Source organism: Podarcis filfolensis, assembly GCF_964270895.1.
Source record: "Podarcis filfolensis genome assembly, chromosome: 3".
NCBI lineage: Eukaryota > Metazoa > Chordata > Lepidosauria > Squamata > Lacertidae > Podarcis > Podarcis filfolensis.
Window position 1 is genome coordinate 91830782 of NC_139606.1, and position 16556 is coordinate 91847337.

Here is a 16556-nt window from a genome sequence, read left to right on the forward strand (position 1 = left end):
ACTTGTTATGATTTTATTGTTTGGTTTTATATTGATGTAAACTGCTGTGATAAATTTTTATGACACAGCAGTATATAATTTTTTTATATAAATAAATAACAATTTAGGATTTGTTTCTTGTCCCTAACATCCTTGGTTCTTACTTTTTAAGAATCCTTTCCCTCAATTCCTAAAAATCACCATAAAATATTGGGTAGCAAGTCCAAACTAGCATTCAAATGCCAGTCAGGGTTGGGGCCCTGTTTGCAATGCCATGAGCCAAAGAGCTCCTTTTAGACATATACAAGAGTTTGGTGTCAAGCAGACCCTCATGTGATATTGCAAACTGCTTTTGAAAGTCTAATGAATTTTGCATCCAGTTTGCTTTGCACCATTGGAGGCTGCTGTTTGACCCAAAGGCTCTTTAAATGCATGCAACTAGCTGCATGCTTATTTGGTTCATGACTGATACCTGGTATAGTCATCATGCAAATAGGAGCCAGCATAACAGCATCAAAAACTAAGGTGCTATAGCAACAAGAAGTTGCATATTGTATATTTGTAAAATCCTACTCTCGAATCCATGCTTTATTGGGATATGTATTAGCGCAAGTAAAATGACTATGATTCTACTATATAATCCTTTCTTTGTTTGTATTTTTAGGAAACAGTTCCCATGTTACACACAGCAGATACTTACAGAGCACTGTAATGAAGTGTGGTTCTGTAAATTCTCAAATGACGGCACTAAACTAGCAACAGGATCTAAGGATACAACTGTTATTATATGGCAGGTTGATCCAGTAAGTTTGTAAATTTGTGCGCCAGAATCTTCTGACACACAAGCATAAAATTTGGCACATCACTCCTTAGTCATTAAGCTTTAATTTTTAGTGGATTACTTTATTTCCTAAATGCCTTGGTGTATTTCTGTTTGCATCAGTTTTGTGTTTTAGGCTATGTTCTGCTCAGTTGTTCAACCAATACTTTGATTAGTTTCCTGGAGTGGGTTGTATTGGAAAAAAAAGCCTGTTTAGAATGGGAGATACTTATCTCAGTCAGTCTGTTGTAATCTTAAAAGTCAGTAAGTGTGTTGCATGGTGAGACTTGTCAATGGTCTTGGATAGATGTGTTGTTCTTCCCCGTAATGTGGCTCCTTTCGTGTCTTCTAAAATTCTGCTAAAATTTCAACATTCCTTTTTTACTTGTATCTGCATTTTGCACTCTTTATAACTTAATTGATGAAGCCTGTTGATGAATGGTTATTTGACTGAAATGTTGGATAGTGTTGCTGGACTCAAACTCCCATCATCTCTAACTATTGGCCATGCTGGCTGGAGCTGATGAAGTTGAGTCCATCAACATCTGAAGCAGTGTTTCCCAAACGTGGGTCTCGAGCTGTTTTTGGATTACATTTCCCATCATCCTTGATGTAGTCCAAAAATATCTGGAGACCCAAGTTTGGGAAACCCTGATCTGAAGGATTCTTTGCCACTGGACCTAATAGTAGCTCCTTCCAAAATCTGAATTACATTACCTAGACTGAAATCTATGCATACCAGACCAAGAATCCATCAGATCCTGCTTTTTGTTTTCAACAGTGACTAGTTAGGTGCCTTTAGGAAGCCCACAAGCAATGCAAGAAGATAATACCCTCTTCTGTTGTTACTTTTCAGTAACTGGTACAAAGAGGTATACCACCTCTGAATCTGAGGCTGCATGTAGCCTTTGTGACTATTGGTAGACAAATTAATAGAATATATATATCTTTAACTCCCTTTTAAAGCTACCTAAGTTAGAGGCCACCACAATCACTGTATTGTCGCTTGCCTCTAAGTAATCATGCATAGAATGGCATTGTACAATTCCAGTCCTGATAGTCTCTGTGGGCTTGGCTGACGCCGCCTGGTCCGTCTTTGGGGAGTGGGGGGCAAGCGAGCGGGGTAGCTCGCCTGTACCCAAAGCCAGTGCCAGGAGCCTCAGAAAGGTGCTCCGAGGTCCCTGCTGCTTGCGCGCAACCAGCAGGGACATTGGGGCTTGCTCAGCTGGGGGCAGGAGCCTCTCCAATGCAGCTGGCCCCAGCCTGCGAGACGCTGGAGTGAAAGCGACTCAGCTCCTGCTGTTGACAGCTGAGGCAGTTTCACCCCGCGCCTTGCCGGTTGGTGCCAATGCATCTTGTTTCAGCTTTGTGGTTTATCGCCAAACTGCGCTGCTTGGCTAGTGATACATCACAGTATTGAAAACCTAACATCACCCAGCCCTAGAACATACAAAAACTAGGCAAAAATCTTTGAGGAGCAAAAGGTGCAAACGGTTATTATGCCCAAGGTTTACATTTGCTAGTCCATAGCCTTCCTTTCACTAGTACTTCTGCTTATCGCCCTAATGTCTATCTGTGTTTGAAAGTATTTTGCTTTTCATTAGTTGGTTTCCAAGAATGTTGTTAAACCAGAATGGGGAGGCGGTTCTGTGTTGCTTTGTATGGCTTCCTGTGTACCTCCTTTCTTGGTTTGCCCTGGTACAGCCTTTCCTACACTTCTGTCAAGTAGGCAGAAAATGAGTGTGTGTCTTCCCTGAGGTAAGGTGGAACTGGTAAACAAGCCCTTGGTATGTTGGTTTCCTAAACTGTTTTGGGAGGAGGCAGCGAGAGATTAGGCATTAAAGACAACTGCTTAAAACTGCAGGTAGATCTCAGTAACAACCCAGATAGCCATTGTTGCAATATTTTCTTTTTTAAAGGATACACACCAGCTAAAACTGCTCAAGACACTGGAAGGCCATGCATATGGTGTTTCCTACATTGCTTGGAGTCCAGATGACAACTACCTTGTTGCCTGTGGTCCAGATGACTGCTCTGAGCTTTGGCTCTGGAATGTACAAGTAAGGGTTATTAATATGAAGTTCGTTGATAGAGTGTCTTAATTAATAGTGTTTTCACAGGAACCATAATTGAAGTATTGATATTATTGAAGGGGAGCCCCTGCTATTCTTGGAGATGAAAATCTGTTTAAAACATGGTTATCTATATAGAACAGATTATTGATTTCTATTCATTATTACCAGCAGTATTCCAATGATGTCATCAGTTACTATGTATGTGTATATATCCTATATACGTAACAATGTAAGGCTGTTGTCACGTTGCAGTTTGTGTGGCTGCCGATAAGAGAGTGAGCAGGGGTGGCAGCCTCCACTGTATGTATGTTTGTTTGTTTGTTTGTTTTAGTGTCTCTAGTCTTTATTTGTAAGCTACCCTGAATTTATGAAGCAGGTTAAAAATGTAAGTAAAGGTTAGAAATTTGCTTTCTTAAGCAAGTTTTTCATTGGGTTTACTTTATACTACTTCACCTACAGACAGGGGAGCTGAGGACAAAGATGAGTCAGTCTCATGAAGATAGTTTAACAAGTGTGGCCTGGAATCCAGATGGAAAACGTTTTGTGACTGGAGGGCAGCGTGGACAGTTCTATCAGTGTGTAAGTACTGTTTTTACAATGTAAAGTGCCATCAGTTTCTTGTAGACTTTGCACTTAATGCTGTCTCTGTGGTTCTATGTTCTGCGTGGGTAGCTGTGTATAGCTGTACTAGAATATATTTTGTAAGGGTTTCTTTTCACAGTAAAAAGCCTCGCAAGTATAACCTGTTGTAGAAACCTACCATTTGGAATTTGCTGAGTGTTTTTCTTCCTGTGAAATACTAAGCATATTTATCTGAAGCAAAAATAAAGCCTCTTTGAAAAGATCCCCTTCTTGCTCATGTGTGGTGCCATCGTTTATTAGGTTTTGGTAAGACATAGGAAACAAGAAAGGATCCTTCTGCAAAGTAAAAAAAAAAAAGCCAAAAGAAAAATTCAGGGAAAGATCTGTACCCCTGTTGTTATGCTGGACTAGGTGGAGAGATTGAAACTAGTGTGTTGGAAGTCTACAGCACTGCCTAAAAAAAAGGGAAGTTTTTAGATGAAGATACAGTGGTACCTTGGATTTTGAATGTAATCCGTTCCAGAAGACTGGAGTTCCAAAACGTTCGAAAACTAAATAGGGAAGTTATGTGGCATGTACAACTTCCGAGGCGTGTTCGAAAACCGAAGCGTTTCGGCATTCGAAAACCGAAATGTTTGTCAACAGAGACGTTTGAAAACTGAGGTACCACTGTATATAGAAAACCAAGTTAGCGGTCAAGTTGTTAAGGGGCTCTGAAGTCTGCCAGATATGGACTGCAGGTTCACCACCTTTGTCTTGGAATATATTTTCCCTTGTCTGCAGCACATACTTACATATTGCTAACTGCTTTTATAACCCAAATTTTTCATGTTACAATTTGCTTTAAATGAAGACAACCTTTCTCATTATTTCACTGCATGCATTTCCTGTCTAGGATTTAGATGGTAATCTCCTTGACTCCTGGGAAGGAGTGAGAGTGCAATGCCTGTGGTGCTTGAGTGACGGGAAGACTGTGTTGGCATCAGACACACACCAGCGAATTCGGGGCTATAACTTTGAGGACCTTACAGACAGAAACATGTAACTACCTCTTCTTCATGTTGTGCTACATAAACAGATCATTGTACACTTTGTCAAATACTGAAACTGAGTTGAGATGCCTTAAAATTCCATATGGTGTCTTGTTCATACACCTGCTTTAAAACTGGGCTCCCCCCTTTTTTTTAGGCCCTAAATAGGCAAACGGTGTAGATGTGATTGGGCCTTATGTGTCTGCAAGGCTCCGTATAATGAGACCAGTTAAATTGGGTAGAAATGCTAATTTTGAATACAAAGTCATGACTCTCATCTTCTGTGTTCTGTTATTTTTCAGAGTACAAGAAGATCATCCAATTATGTCTTTTACGATTTCGAAAAATGGCCGGTTAGCTTTGTTAAACGTAGCAACTCAGGTAAGTGGTCCAGTTGGCCTTTTGCTTTATGCCTTTCATACTCAAAAATGAGAAGGAAAGTCCTGCCTACATTCTCCATTGCATTGCCATGGAAACTGTACAAGCACATGTTCTCACCCCCTTTCCTCCCAGATTTTAAAGTCTATTTTTCTGGGAGGCAGAAGGGAAACAAGTGCCCATTAGCGCTGCATATCACAACCTCCGTATCCTCCTGAAGCCGCTTGTGTAAATGGGAAGTTGCTTGTACACACTGCATCTCTTTCCCACTTGAGCTTCAGGGGCCTTTTCTGAAGGTCCCTCAATGCCAGGCAGAGGCTGTCTGGAGGTGCAGGCAATCTTCAGTGAAGAGGAGTAGGCAAGAAATCTCTGTTGAGCAAGCGATCCTCTGCTCATGTAACTTTGGGGTATAAACCATTATTTGTGCACATAAAATGGATTGCTTTTTCTGTTCTGAATTTGTTTGTGTAATGTTACATTACCTCCACCCTTCTCTTTGTTCTCAGGGAGTTCATTTATGGGACTTGCAAGACAGAGTTTTAGTGAGAAAGTACCAAGGTGTTACACAAGGTTTTTACACGATTCACTCATGTTTTGGAGGCCATAATGAAGACTTCATCGCTAGTGGCAGTGAAGGTAACTCTTGCTTTTAAGATCTGTTTCTGTGTGTTATATATATTTCAAGGACATTCTTCCTACATAGGGGAATGATGTAGTATTCTACTTAGCAAGTAAGGTAAATATGCTAGCAACAATTCACACAAACATCAGAAGAGTCTTGCTGGATCAGACCAAAGGCCTATCTAATCCAATTCTCACAGTGACCAAGCTGATCCATATAAAAAGTTATTTCCATAAAAATGATTTGTTTGCTGAAAGAAGAAAAATCATCTAGTAGCACAGGAGGTTGAATGTACGAGGCTATTGTTTATGGCAACTGCTGTAGTCTTGGTAGAATGAGCGTGGTGTACAGGGATACAATTTTTTTTTAATGTAGGCTTGTTTTTCCAAAGGTAGGTGTGCTTATGTAAATCCAGATGAGTTCTGACATCTCAAGGATAATTACTAACTACAGTGAGAGAAACAAGTTTCATATCCTGTAGCAGACCTAGCATGTTCAGTAACTTTGGCTATCAGCAACCTGACTGTCATCTTAGTGTTTTCTATTGTTGGTTCTGTGAGGGGCCTGTTTGACAGCTTTTCTAGGCATTAAGGAGCTTACTCTCTGTGAGGGTAATAGTATGGTGGTATGTACAGTGTGGACAACAGTACTCCTGTCCTGTAGCTTATAGAAACTTTAGGAGAAGGTGGTTTTGGTCTGAATAGGAGGTCAGTTCTAGCTGGGCTCTGCAATAAAGTATTTTGAAAGAGTGTTTCTTCTTTACCACTAAGTGGTGAATTTTTCACCTGAGAACAGCCTGTTTATTGATGCCTTGTATCTTAACTGTATTGCCATTGTATGTAGTTGTGCTACTCCTATTGCATGCATTAATCGCCTTCCCCTTCCAGATAATTTCTGGCCCCAGGAATGTCTAATCAACTGTATTAACTCCCTGGTGTATCAGTTTTTCAGTACACCACACAGGATTGCATAAACAAATCACTTAGTTACAGCCTACTGTTTGTTTGACATGAATGTGAATTTAATTTATCCAGGTCAACTTAGAAAAGCTTTTTATTTTTTTCATTTTCAGTGTCTAAAAACTACCCAGCTGTAGTTGAAGCTGATGGCACCTAATTTAGATTCCGACTGCCTGAGGCTGTTGCCTCTTTGCACTGAATTGTTGCAAATATGGCTGCTGTGAAAGTCTCTATGTACAAAAAAAGTAACAGATTTAAATGTCATAAGCTCTTAAGTGTAAAGGTATGTTCTCAGCTAGGTAGGCTTTCCACCTACCAGCCCCAAACATCAAAGGGTCTTCCCTGGGAGTAAAATTCACATCTAACTCGTGTGCACATAAACATCCATAAAGTAGAGGGGGAAATATCTTTCTATGAGCAAGTGCTGTGTGTTGCAGCCTTACAGTGAATGTGTGATGACTTGAAGCTTATACAGTATAGTTTGAAATTGGTAGGTTAAAAATGGAAATACATACAAGTAGGAGTCTTTGATACCATTTAGATGTCATGATAATTTGATTTTTTTAATGATACAGACAGCACTTCTATAAAATACTTTAGCAAGTAGGTCACAGCATGATTTATAGGGGTTGGGAAATAAGTGAGTACTTTTGGAAATGGACTGTCATATTTTAGTTTTCAAACATTGTAGTTTAACTTCTAAAACTTTTAAAATAACTCTTGTACTACCTGATGTTCTTCATGTAATTGCTTCTGCCTTATCAAGTATTTAACTCCAAGTCAAGTTTGCTTCTATTGAATATTAATATTTAGCAGAAATCTCCCTTTTTGGTAGTCAATTGTGACTTGTGGTTTTTCAGTAGTGCAGAGAGTTGTACATCTGATCTGCAGCCATCTCTGTATAATCTACAGTTTAGATGGGTGCAGTCAGTACAGCAGTCGGCGCAAGAATGGCACAAAGTTGTCTCATGCCACATTGCTACTGTTCAGATTTGTACACTTTTTATGTGGATATGTTGTTCTGTAGCAACACAAACATGGATGTTTTGGAGCCTTTGAAATGGAGTTTGTTGCCTCCATTGATAGAATTGTTCGAATAGGATAAGATACTTAAAGGCAACTCTGTGGTTGTTGCTCCTCCCTCTCACTTACCTGTACATTTGGAAAGATGAAGACTGGGCCCTGCAGTTTGCCCACTTCCTTCTCTGTTCTTAGGCAAATGTTAATCAGTGAATAAAGAATTTCCTGCAGTTAACTGAATACAGTATTTTCATAGCCCTACATATTGAACCGGTTACAGAAAAGGATTTTAATATCCAGTTTTAGATGGGATCCCACATTGAGATAGCTGTGTTCTTTTTGGAAGTTGCCCATACCACCTGTAGAGGTGGAGGGGGGACAGAAAGAATATGGAGGAAGTGTGAGAGACCAGAGCTTGATTCCAGTCTTGATGCATGTAGAAGTCTAGGGTAAGGAGTTAACACCCAAACCACTTGCACTCTTACTTGGATAATATGAAGCCTACTTAAAGCTGTATTATGTTCCAGTTACCTACAAATATTTTCAACTTGCAGAGAAGATCAGTGCTTGTTGTTAGTTTAAATACAGGATTCTAAATGCCATAAAAGAAGATTCTTGAAGCTGTTGGATGCATTACTGAGCAGATATTAGTTCTTGGACATAACATGGAATTTTAACATGGAAACAGTTAATACATGGATAAGTGCCGGAACATGTTTTAAATTTTGGGATGCTTCATGTTTCTTCCCTCCTGTCTCATCTTAGATCACAAAGTATATATTTGGCACAAACGTAGCGAGCTGCCAATTGCGGAGCTGACGGGGCACACGCGCACAGTCAACTGTGTGAGCTGGAACCCACAAATTCCATCCATGATGGCCAGCGCCTCTGACGATGGCACTGTTAGAATATGGGGACCAGCACCTTTTGTAGACAACCAGGATATTGAAGGTAAATCAAATCTAATTTTTATGGAAGAGGAATTTGGTAAGCTGCACTTACTTACTTGTGATCAGGTAACTCACAACAGATGCACATTTAATTTGTGCACATTCAGCTTTACACACTTGGCAAAAGAATAAAAATGGGGCAGGAAAGAGATTGTGGGTCGGGGTCGGGAAAGCGATGTTGGCAATCCCACTCCACTCACCATGGAACCAAATGTGTTTTGACTATATGCAGTTTTGGCTTTATGCACTGTCCCTGGAATGTAACTGCAACGTAAGCCGAGAGTCGCTTGTATTTTATTTTGGGAATTTATTTTATTTATATCCCACCTTTCCTTCAAGGAGCTCAAGGCAGCATAAATAGTATTCTTTGCTCCCCCCCCCCCCCAGCTTTTGGTCCTTACAATAGATCTGTAAGATAGGATAGGCTGGAAGTTAAAGACAGGCTGGAGTCACCCAGCATGTTTAATTGTTTAGAGTGGATTTGAACCAGGGTCTCCCCAGCCTTGGTTCAGAATTAAGCTGTACACCACAGTGTATGAGGAATTGGCTGCCTTAATTATTATTACTGTAAATAGTTAGGACTGGGTAAAGGGGACTTTAGTCAAATTCACATCATACTGTGTATTAGTCCCTCCTTTTGATGAGTCTGCTACCTTGTGAAACTCCAAAAAGTTCAGGACAGGGTGGTAGTACCTGTTGGCTTGAACTATAACCTCTCACAAGATGCCTAAGGACTGGGAAGAAGTTAAGTTAAGGGACAAGGAGCACAAAGACAAGAATGATAAGTGAGGTGCAATATAGCCCAGGGAACCAAGAAAGAAACCTCAAGGAAGAGTAGGTAGAGAATGAGACTTGAGAGTAAATGACAGAGGAGATAAGTTACTGAAGTATGGTGTGGAGTTTCTGCATTTTATCTGTAAGCTGCTTTGAGTACAGGTCTGGAAAAAATGTGGGATATTACTACTACTACTACGACCCAATAATAATATTGGGTCACACACATAATGAATTTTATTATCTCCTCTCCCTCTGCCCCCTAAAAAGTCTCTTGAGAGTCAAAGAAAGCATCTTGAACAATATGGATTGCAGCGTTAGTGGAAGGGCTGCACAGAGAGGCAGGGGATTGCCAAAAATCAGAAGGAGACACCTTGTATGAACCGTTAGAAGCTGCAGCAAGCTATTTTAATGTTACTGAACCTGGTAGTTAAAAATTTTTTAGTTGGCATGAAATGAAAAGAAATCTGGACCCAAGCAAACTAGAATAAAGATCAATTGAAACTGATGATGTAGCTGTTTCTTTGCTTTGAAATGAAAGGGTATCTTGCTCATTTTGTTAATTGAAGCTGTATCTGTTACATGAGGAGAGAGCTTCAATAGCTGAGACAAACCTGAGCTTCAATTCTTGACTGCTTCTTAGGTATCACCTGGAACCTTTTACTGCCAGTGGTTCTGCAGGTTTTGAATTAATTCCAGTTGATATCACTGAAATGCAAAAGTCCTATCTGGGTATTAGTCCAAGCCAGGACCAATTTTTCCATTGCTCTGTCAAGATGCCCTTCTTTTGCAAAGCTGGTGCAGCATAAAAAGAGATACCATCATATGTGAAAACTAGACTGTAGTAAACAAGTTCTTAGCAAACAGGCTTTTGTTAGATGTGTACACTTTCTAATATGCAAGGCTGTGGAAGTTTTTGTGTCTATAGGTGTAAGCCAATACATTGCACAATGGTGTGAGCAAAAACAATGTTATTTTCTCAACAATGTATCAGAATTTTAATTAGGCTTCCAGTCTGCAAAACATTTTCCATTCTTTTAGAAATGCTTGCTTTATTCTGCTTTAGAATACATTTCCTGAAGTTGCTTGCAAAGTAATCTTAGGGAAAATTAAAGCCCCATGTGCCAGTTCTTATTCCTTCCATCTCAATATCTAAAATGGGTTTTACTACAACTTTTCTCAACCTCTTAATTACTTTATCACACTGTTAAATGTGTGTTCTGGCAGCTGTCTGCTCATACAGGGGAAGTTTCAACTCAATCAAGGAAGTCTCTTTTGCACGAAAAACCCCTGTTCCCACTGGCCCTGTATTAGAAATGACTTCTGTACCTCCCAGAGTGAAGCAAGCTGTTTAAAAGCCCCTGCTGGACTCTCAGAACTAGTACAATGGCGATTGTAGATGCACAGTTGGGTTGGGTTGCCCTAAATGGGTTTGTGTATATGTCTTTTGTAAATCTGAAGATACATATGTATATTGTGGCTGAGGTGAACTATGATTTTAAAGATATTTCTTATTTTTTCTTTTCTTTTTACATTCCATCTCCCCCTCCCCCCCCTTAGAGGAATGCAGTAGCATGGATAGTTGATGGTGAATTTGGAGCAGACGACTTCTGTTTAACTTAAATTTAGTCGTATTTTAAATGGCTTGGGATTTGGTGCAAACAAACATGATTGATAGCTGGACAGACATGCTCGTCATGAAAAAAAAGAACCATTTCTGAAGCCCAACTGGGGCCAAACATTTTACCACCTTGCTTCATAGTAAACAGTTGAGATGAAGCACGTCGTTAGAACGTTGTTGGACACCATGTTGAAGTAACCCCCCATCGGTTGTGAAGAACTGTGCTACATTCAGGCTAACCATTGAACTCCGTATATACATTTTCCCTTCTGCCATTTTGTCAGGCAGACTACTGTTATTGTTGCTCTTCTTCTGTGTAATGAAGTTTAAATGCTTGTTTGGAAACCTTTTATTTAACAGTTTAGAAGGCTTGATAGAAAGAGTGCTTTAGTCTGAAGAGTACATGTTGGATAGGAAAGTCTTTCCTTCTCTTCTTTCTCTGAGTCTCTCCGCCTTATTTAGCTTGAGATCTTTGCAGCTTGGTTCATGGATTCTAAGCCTTGCCCGTTGCACAGTATATCTAAACCCAGATGTTTAAACCAGTGAATGACATGAAAAGCACTCTTCAGTATCACACTTGACAAAAGGTTTTGTACTTTTCACCTAGCTTGTTGCCCTGTAAGTGGGTTAACAGCACAATCTTCTTTTTTAAGAAAGAAAAATAAATAATTTATAGCATTAAAATGACTTCATTTGTATACATTTGGAATTGAAACCAGCTTAAAAAGTGTCATCTACAAGTAAATGCAGTATAATTGGTGCTCCTCTGGAGTGTTGTGTAAGACCATTTGGCTGGCAACAGTTTTACACAGGCTATATAAAGTATTATTTTAAAAGGAAACTTTGTTTACCAACATAAAAGAATTTGAGAACTTTCAGAACCGCCAACTAAACCATTACAATGTAATTTCTGAAATTTAATAAATGAAAATTCTAAATTGGCCTTAATGTGCAATGGTTCTTATTTAAAACATAGTAAAGACCTAAAATGAGAATAGTACTTTATAGCATTATCTTAAAAATAAATAAATCAGTGAGTTGACTGTCTGCTGTGTATTAAATACATACCTTGTACAAACTTTCCAGATCGTTCTTTCTCCAGGAACTGTTTCTGAGTAGGTGCTGTTAACTATCTTTGTGCAGAGGATACATACTAAAACTCAGAGAACTAACCAGGTGTTTGACATAGTTAGTTGGTTTGAGAATTTCTCTTATAGTTAAAGGGTGAAAATGCACTTAGGGCCATCCTTAAGTTTAAAAAGAACAGAAAAGAAAGCAACTCATAATAAAAGAACAGTTAACACATCCTTGTAGTACCAGCTAAAATAGAAGCTACAGGTGGAAAAAGGTCTTAACATTAGGAAAGACACAGGACTAGAAGGAAATTTGCTCCCTTGTGCATGTTTTTTTTTTTTTAGGCACAGATTCTGTGATAAGGAATATGAGTTATTGCCATTGCACTTGGCATGTATCCCTTAACTCAGACTTGCAACAGTTTTCCTTCAGAGCCTTCTAATTTGATCAGAGATTCATGATTGAATTTCTTTAAATACCTGCAGACTGGAACAAGTGGTATTCCAATCAATGTAGTAATTCAGTTGTTTAAGTTTGATTGTCTCTGAATAAGCACACAACACTATTACAATTATCCAATTCGCTTAAAATGTATGTGCAGACCAGGTTTACAGAGAAATCTTTAAACAACAGAATGCCGCTGCCTTGCATTCTCATGGATTTAGGAGCAGCAAAGAAATTTACATCCAGTCTTTAATACATTTAAGCTGTTCTGTTGCAGCTTTTTATATGTAATTTTACCTTACATTTATTACAATTGTCCATTGACATGTGTTCTGTTCATTTGACATTAAGGTTTGTTTTTGTGATTGGAACATTTTTGTAGTCTTCCCTCTGAGCCTGTATAAAATCTTACTTTTGCAGGTACCCTCATTCTGAATCTTTAAAAATTCACAGCTGTATTACTGATATGGTGCTGGTGGTACTGCTTGCAAACTCAAAACTACCCTAGGAGATTGGAAGGGAAATTGGAAGTGAATTATGAAGTGTGCACTAAAATCAGTTTGATTTGGTGCTACTAGATTTCTATCGGTTATTCAATCTGATGTTTGTAGTTAAGACTTCCTGCAAGGACGCTGTTGTGGTGAAAAAAAATTGACCAATTTGTTTCCTTTTCTTTGAAACGCATAACACCAGCAGGAAACCAAATTAAGAGCAAAATTAAGTGAACACACTACTGCTTATGCTTCCTCACCTCTTATGAAAGAATTCTTGGATTTTTTTTTTAAATAAAAAAGCACTTGAGTGTGGAGCTGAACGAGAAGCATGTGTTTTGAGAGTGCCATTTCTAAATTCAGTTGCATAATACAGACCGCGCAACTTTAAGAGGAAGCGCTTCAGATTGAGGTGGTTTTAATTTCTGCTTCTTGACATACAACTGAACCAAATAAAGTCAAGATCTGTCTGGAAGCAAACTTTTAACTGCAATAACAATGCTAGGATTTCTTGTGAGTGATCTTAAATAGTTGAGCAGCCTAAATTGACTGATATGTAGATTGAAAAGCATGTCAGCATTTCAGATAAAAAAGAAGAACCCTAGACTGTCACTGTTGTTAGGGGAGAAGTCAAGGAATAGGCTTTTCTCAACATTCTTTTTTATATATGACGAAGGCATTTCTACTCTAGGCTAGAGCAATCACTGATTACTGGCCATATCTTACCATGAGCAGAAGGCAATGAGTGGGAAAGAGGATACAGTAATTTGCATTTTGCCTTAGGTTTTGTACCCATCAACTCCAAAATATGCACACTGGCTATAAATCACTACAGTATCTTGCCACAGTGCTTCTCAGATCAGGTAAGTGATTTTAAAAGTAGGAGCACAAAAGAAGAAACAGTTTTTACATAGCCCTTAAAATCGCCTTGTAAATGTGTGGCTTAGTTCCCTCATTTAAGTTTTTAGTTTTAAAATTAGGGGGTCATAATACAAGTTTTGATACGAAGTCACCAGTGAAAGCTACCCAACTTTTGCCAATAGTCTCATTCTGGCTTCCGAGCAGATACTGTTGAATGTAATTTAATACTAGGTGTTTAGTGCCATCTTAATTAAAAAAATAAATTCCCACCCCAAAGGGAAAAATGGCTTTAAGTTAAAATGTTTTCTTAAACCAGTCCTGTGCTGGCAAAAGAGACATTGGGAGAGTTCTTGTAATTTTTATTTTTATTTTAGTTAACAGCAGAAGAATGTCTAGTTTCTAATTTTGGGGTAGGATCAGAAGGGGAAGAGAACCAATTTTCAGTAAAACTTGGTGCCCTTTGTCAATACCCCCAAAGCACATGTTGCCTCAATTTGATGCATTTCAAATGAACTGTTAAAACTGGAGTATCAATCCTATATATGGTTAAAATGTATATTGCATTGGCTTGAGTCCATTTTCAGCTGCCATAGAACAAACCGCTCATTTGACAATTAGTAGAATTTTGGAAACACTTTGACACTTTTTGAACAGGGTGGACTTGACTTGTGCAGTGTTGTCTGCAGTAGCTGCTCTAGTTGCTGGAACACAAACTAGAACCCCATTTCCTGTTTGCTGACTTTGGATGATCCGGATTCAGCAAAATGTGTGTGTGTGTGTGTGGTATGAATGTGTGTGCGTGAAACACAAACAGTCATGGAACCAACTGTTCTAGGTACATGTCATGTTTTACTGCATACTTTAAGTCATGTTGTGTGTATGTGAAGTGTCCTCTAACTTTAAGATTTTGGTTAATACCAATATATTTTTATAAATTTGAAATTCAGTGTGCTCCATCTTTTAAGTGTTTCATTGTTAGGATAAATGTACTAGATTTAATTCTTAACACTTCTCGGCACAGATGGAAAAAGTTGTCGGCTCCTTGAAAATGTATGAGGAAGAAACGGATCCTCAAAGCATGTGTGTACTTACAAACCAAGCTGTAGAGATCAAGAAAAGAACTTTTATTCTCAAATTTCTAAATTGTCAAGATTTATATGGAGTTGTGGTGGAACTAGTTAACACTTAGAGCTTTTGGTATGTAATGACTATTTGCTATGGACTGATATTAAATGTTTCAAAGGATTGCGTTCTTAAACTTTCTGGATTTTTGTTACTCCTCTTGAATTATATTAAGTAGTTTAAAGTTTCTTTACTATATTACATTAAAACATAAGAACTTTGGGTCTCCATATTTATTTTCACTTGTTTTACTAATTATTTACAGAACACCTTATTTTATAAATATGTAGTATATTAAACATATCTTTTAAAATGTTCATTCAAACTACATTAATTACTGGTTTTTGTTTTTATTGGGGTTTAAAAAAAAATACACTTTTCCATGTCGGTGCACAGCACTTAACAAATATTTGTATTCCCTTTCTTTCCAATTCAATAAACAGAATGAATAACTGGACTTGAATAGTTCTTAGCTTTCTAAGCTTCAGTGCTATTTCTGGCCAACCCTGGTATATCCCATGAGCATTTGTGGTCTTTTTATGCAGGAGCAGCAGGCCCCGGGCTTTAGGCTATGATAGTTAATCCTCCAGTGCTACTCTTGCTCATTACATAAGAGCAAGTTTACAAGAGTGATCCACAGAGCAGAAAAACAGCTTAGCAGCCATCCGTTATGGCTTGACAGCCATTCCTGCTTTATAACCACAGATGGGACTCAAGGCCAGGCTGTTTATGCACAGGGCTATATTCAGCTTGGAGGATCATACGCTGCATTATAAACTAAATGACCCCCACAGCTGGTATATGTGTACAGTCAAACCTCTGTTTTCGAACGCCTCGGCCGTCAAACATTTCAGAAGCCGAATGCCGAAAACCTGGAAGTGAATGCTTCCGTTTTCGAACGCACCTCGGAAGTTGAACTGCTATCATCAGATGTCAAAGAGAGAAACTACTACCTGACGTTTAGAAGACATCTGAAGGCAGCCATGTTTAGGGAAGTTTTTAATGATTGATGTTTTAATGTATTTTTAATCTCTGTTGGAAGCCACCCAGAGTGGCTGGGGAAACCCAGCCAGATGGACGAGGTACAAATAATAATAATAATAATTCTGAGGTGCATTTTTCATTTTTTCCCATTGACTTTGCAGCCAGCCCTTTCTCAGTTTTCGAATGTTTCAGAAGTCGAACCGACTTCCAGAGTGGATTACGTTTGAATACTAAGGTTCCACTCTATATATTTTCCCCAGACTGCCTCTCTGTACGCTGGAGTGACACTCAAAGGGTGGCCACTAGTATATAGTAAAGGTTGCTTCAGCTGCAACAACTTGCACCTCTTACAGGGATACTCTTGCATCAAGTACGTATAGAGCAAGCTACTGAAGGATACGTGCGCCTCCCTTGACCTTTTTTTAAGTTGCACCAAAGGAAGGTAGATATTTCCATGCATTTTCGAAGAATAAGTGTGCCTAGCTCTCTAGAAACTACTTTAACCTCTAACTACACTATAGACTAACCTATACAGTGGTACCTTGGGTTACATACGCTTCAGGTTACATATGCTTCAGGTTACAGATTCCGCTAACCCAGAAATAGTGCTTCAGGTTAAAAACTTTGCTTCAGGATGAGGACAGAAATCATGCTCCGGCGGCAGCAGGAGGCCCCATTAGCTAAAGTGGTGCTTCAGGTTAAGAACAGTTTCAGGTTAAGAACGGACCTCCGGAACAAATTAAGTACTTAACCCGAGGTACCACTGTAT

At 38.9% G+C, this 16556-nt stretch overlaps 2 protein-coding genes across 7 annotated transcripts in view; both read left to right on the top strand.

The window, feature by feature from the left end:
• The window catches only part of WDR26 (WD repeat domain 26), a 36640-nt gene extending 21380 nt beyond the window's left edge, over positions 1 to 15260 (top strand). For 3 of the 6 annotated variants that reach the window (XM_083605171.1, XM_083605168.1, XM_083605169.1), the window contains 8 exons: positions 644 to 782; positions 2719 to 2859; positions 3334 to 3453; positions 4352 to 4497; positions 4790 to 4868; positions 5372 to 5501; positions 8232 to 8417; positions 10751 to 15260. In XM_083605171.1, coding sequence (XP_083461297.1) covers positions 644 to 782; positions 2719 to 2859; positions 3334 to 3453; positions 4352 to 4497; positions 4790 to 4868; positions 5372 to 5501; positions 8232 to 8417; positions 10751 to 10776 — 967 coding nt within the window. In that variant the 3' untranslated portion in view covers positions 10777 to 15260. The remainder of the gene's footprint in view (positions 1 to 643; positions 783 to 2718; positions 2860 to 3333; positions 3454 to 4351; positions 4498 to 4789; positions 4869 to 5371; positions 5502 to 8231; positions 8418 to 10750) is intronic. The other 3 variants (XM_083605170.1, XM_083605166.1, XM_083605167.1) reach the window with 1 other exon arrangement.
• The window catches only part of NVL (nuclear VCP like), a 105489-nt gene that overhangs the window by 20754 nt on the left and 68179 nt on the right, over positions 1 to 16556 (top strand). The gene's annotated exons all lie outside the window — the stretch shown is intronic.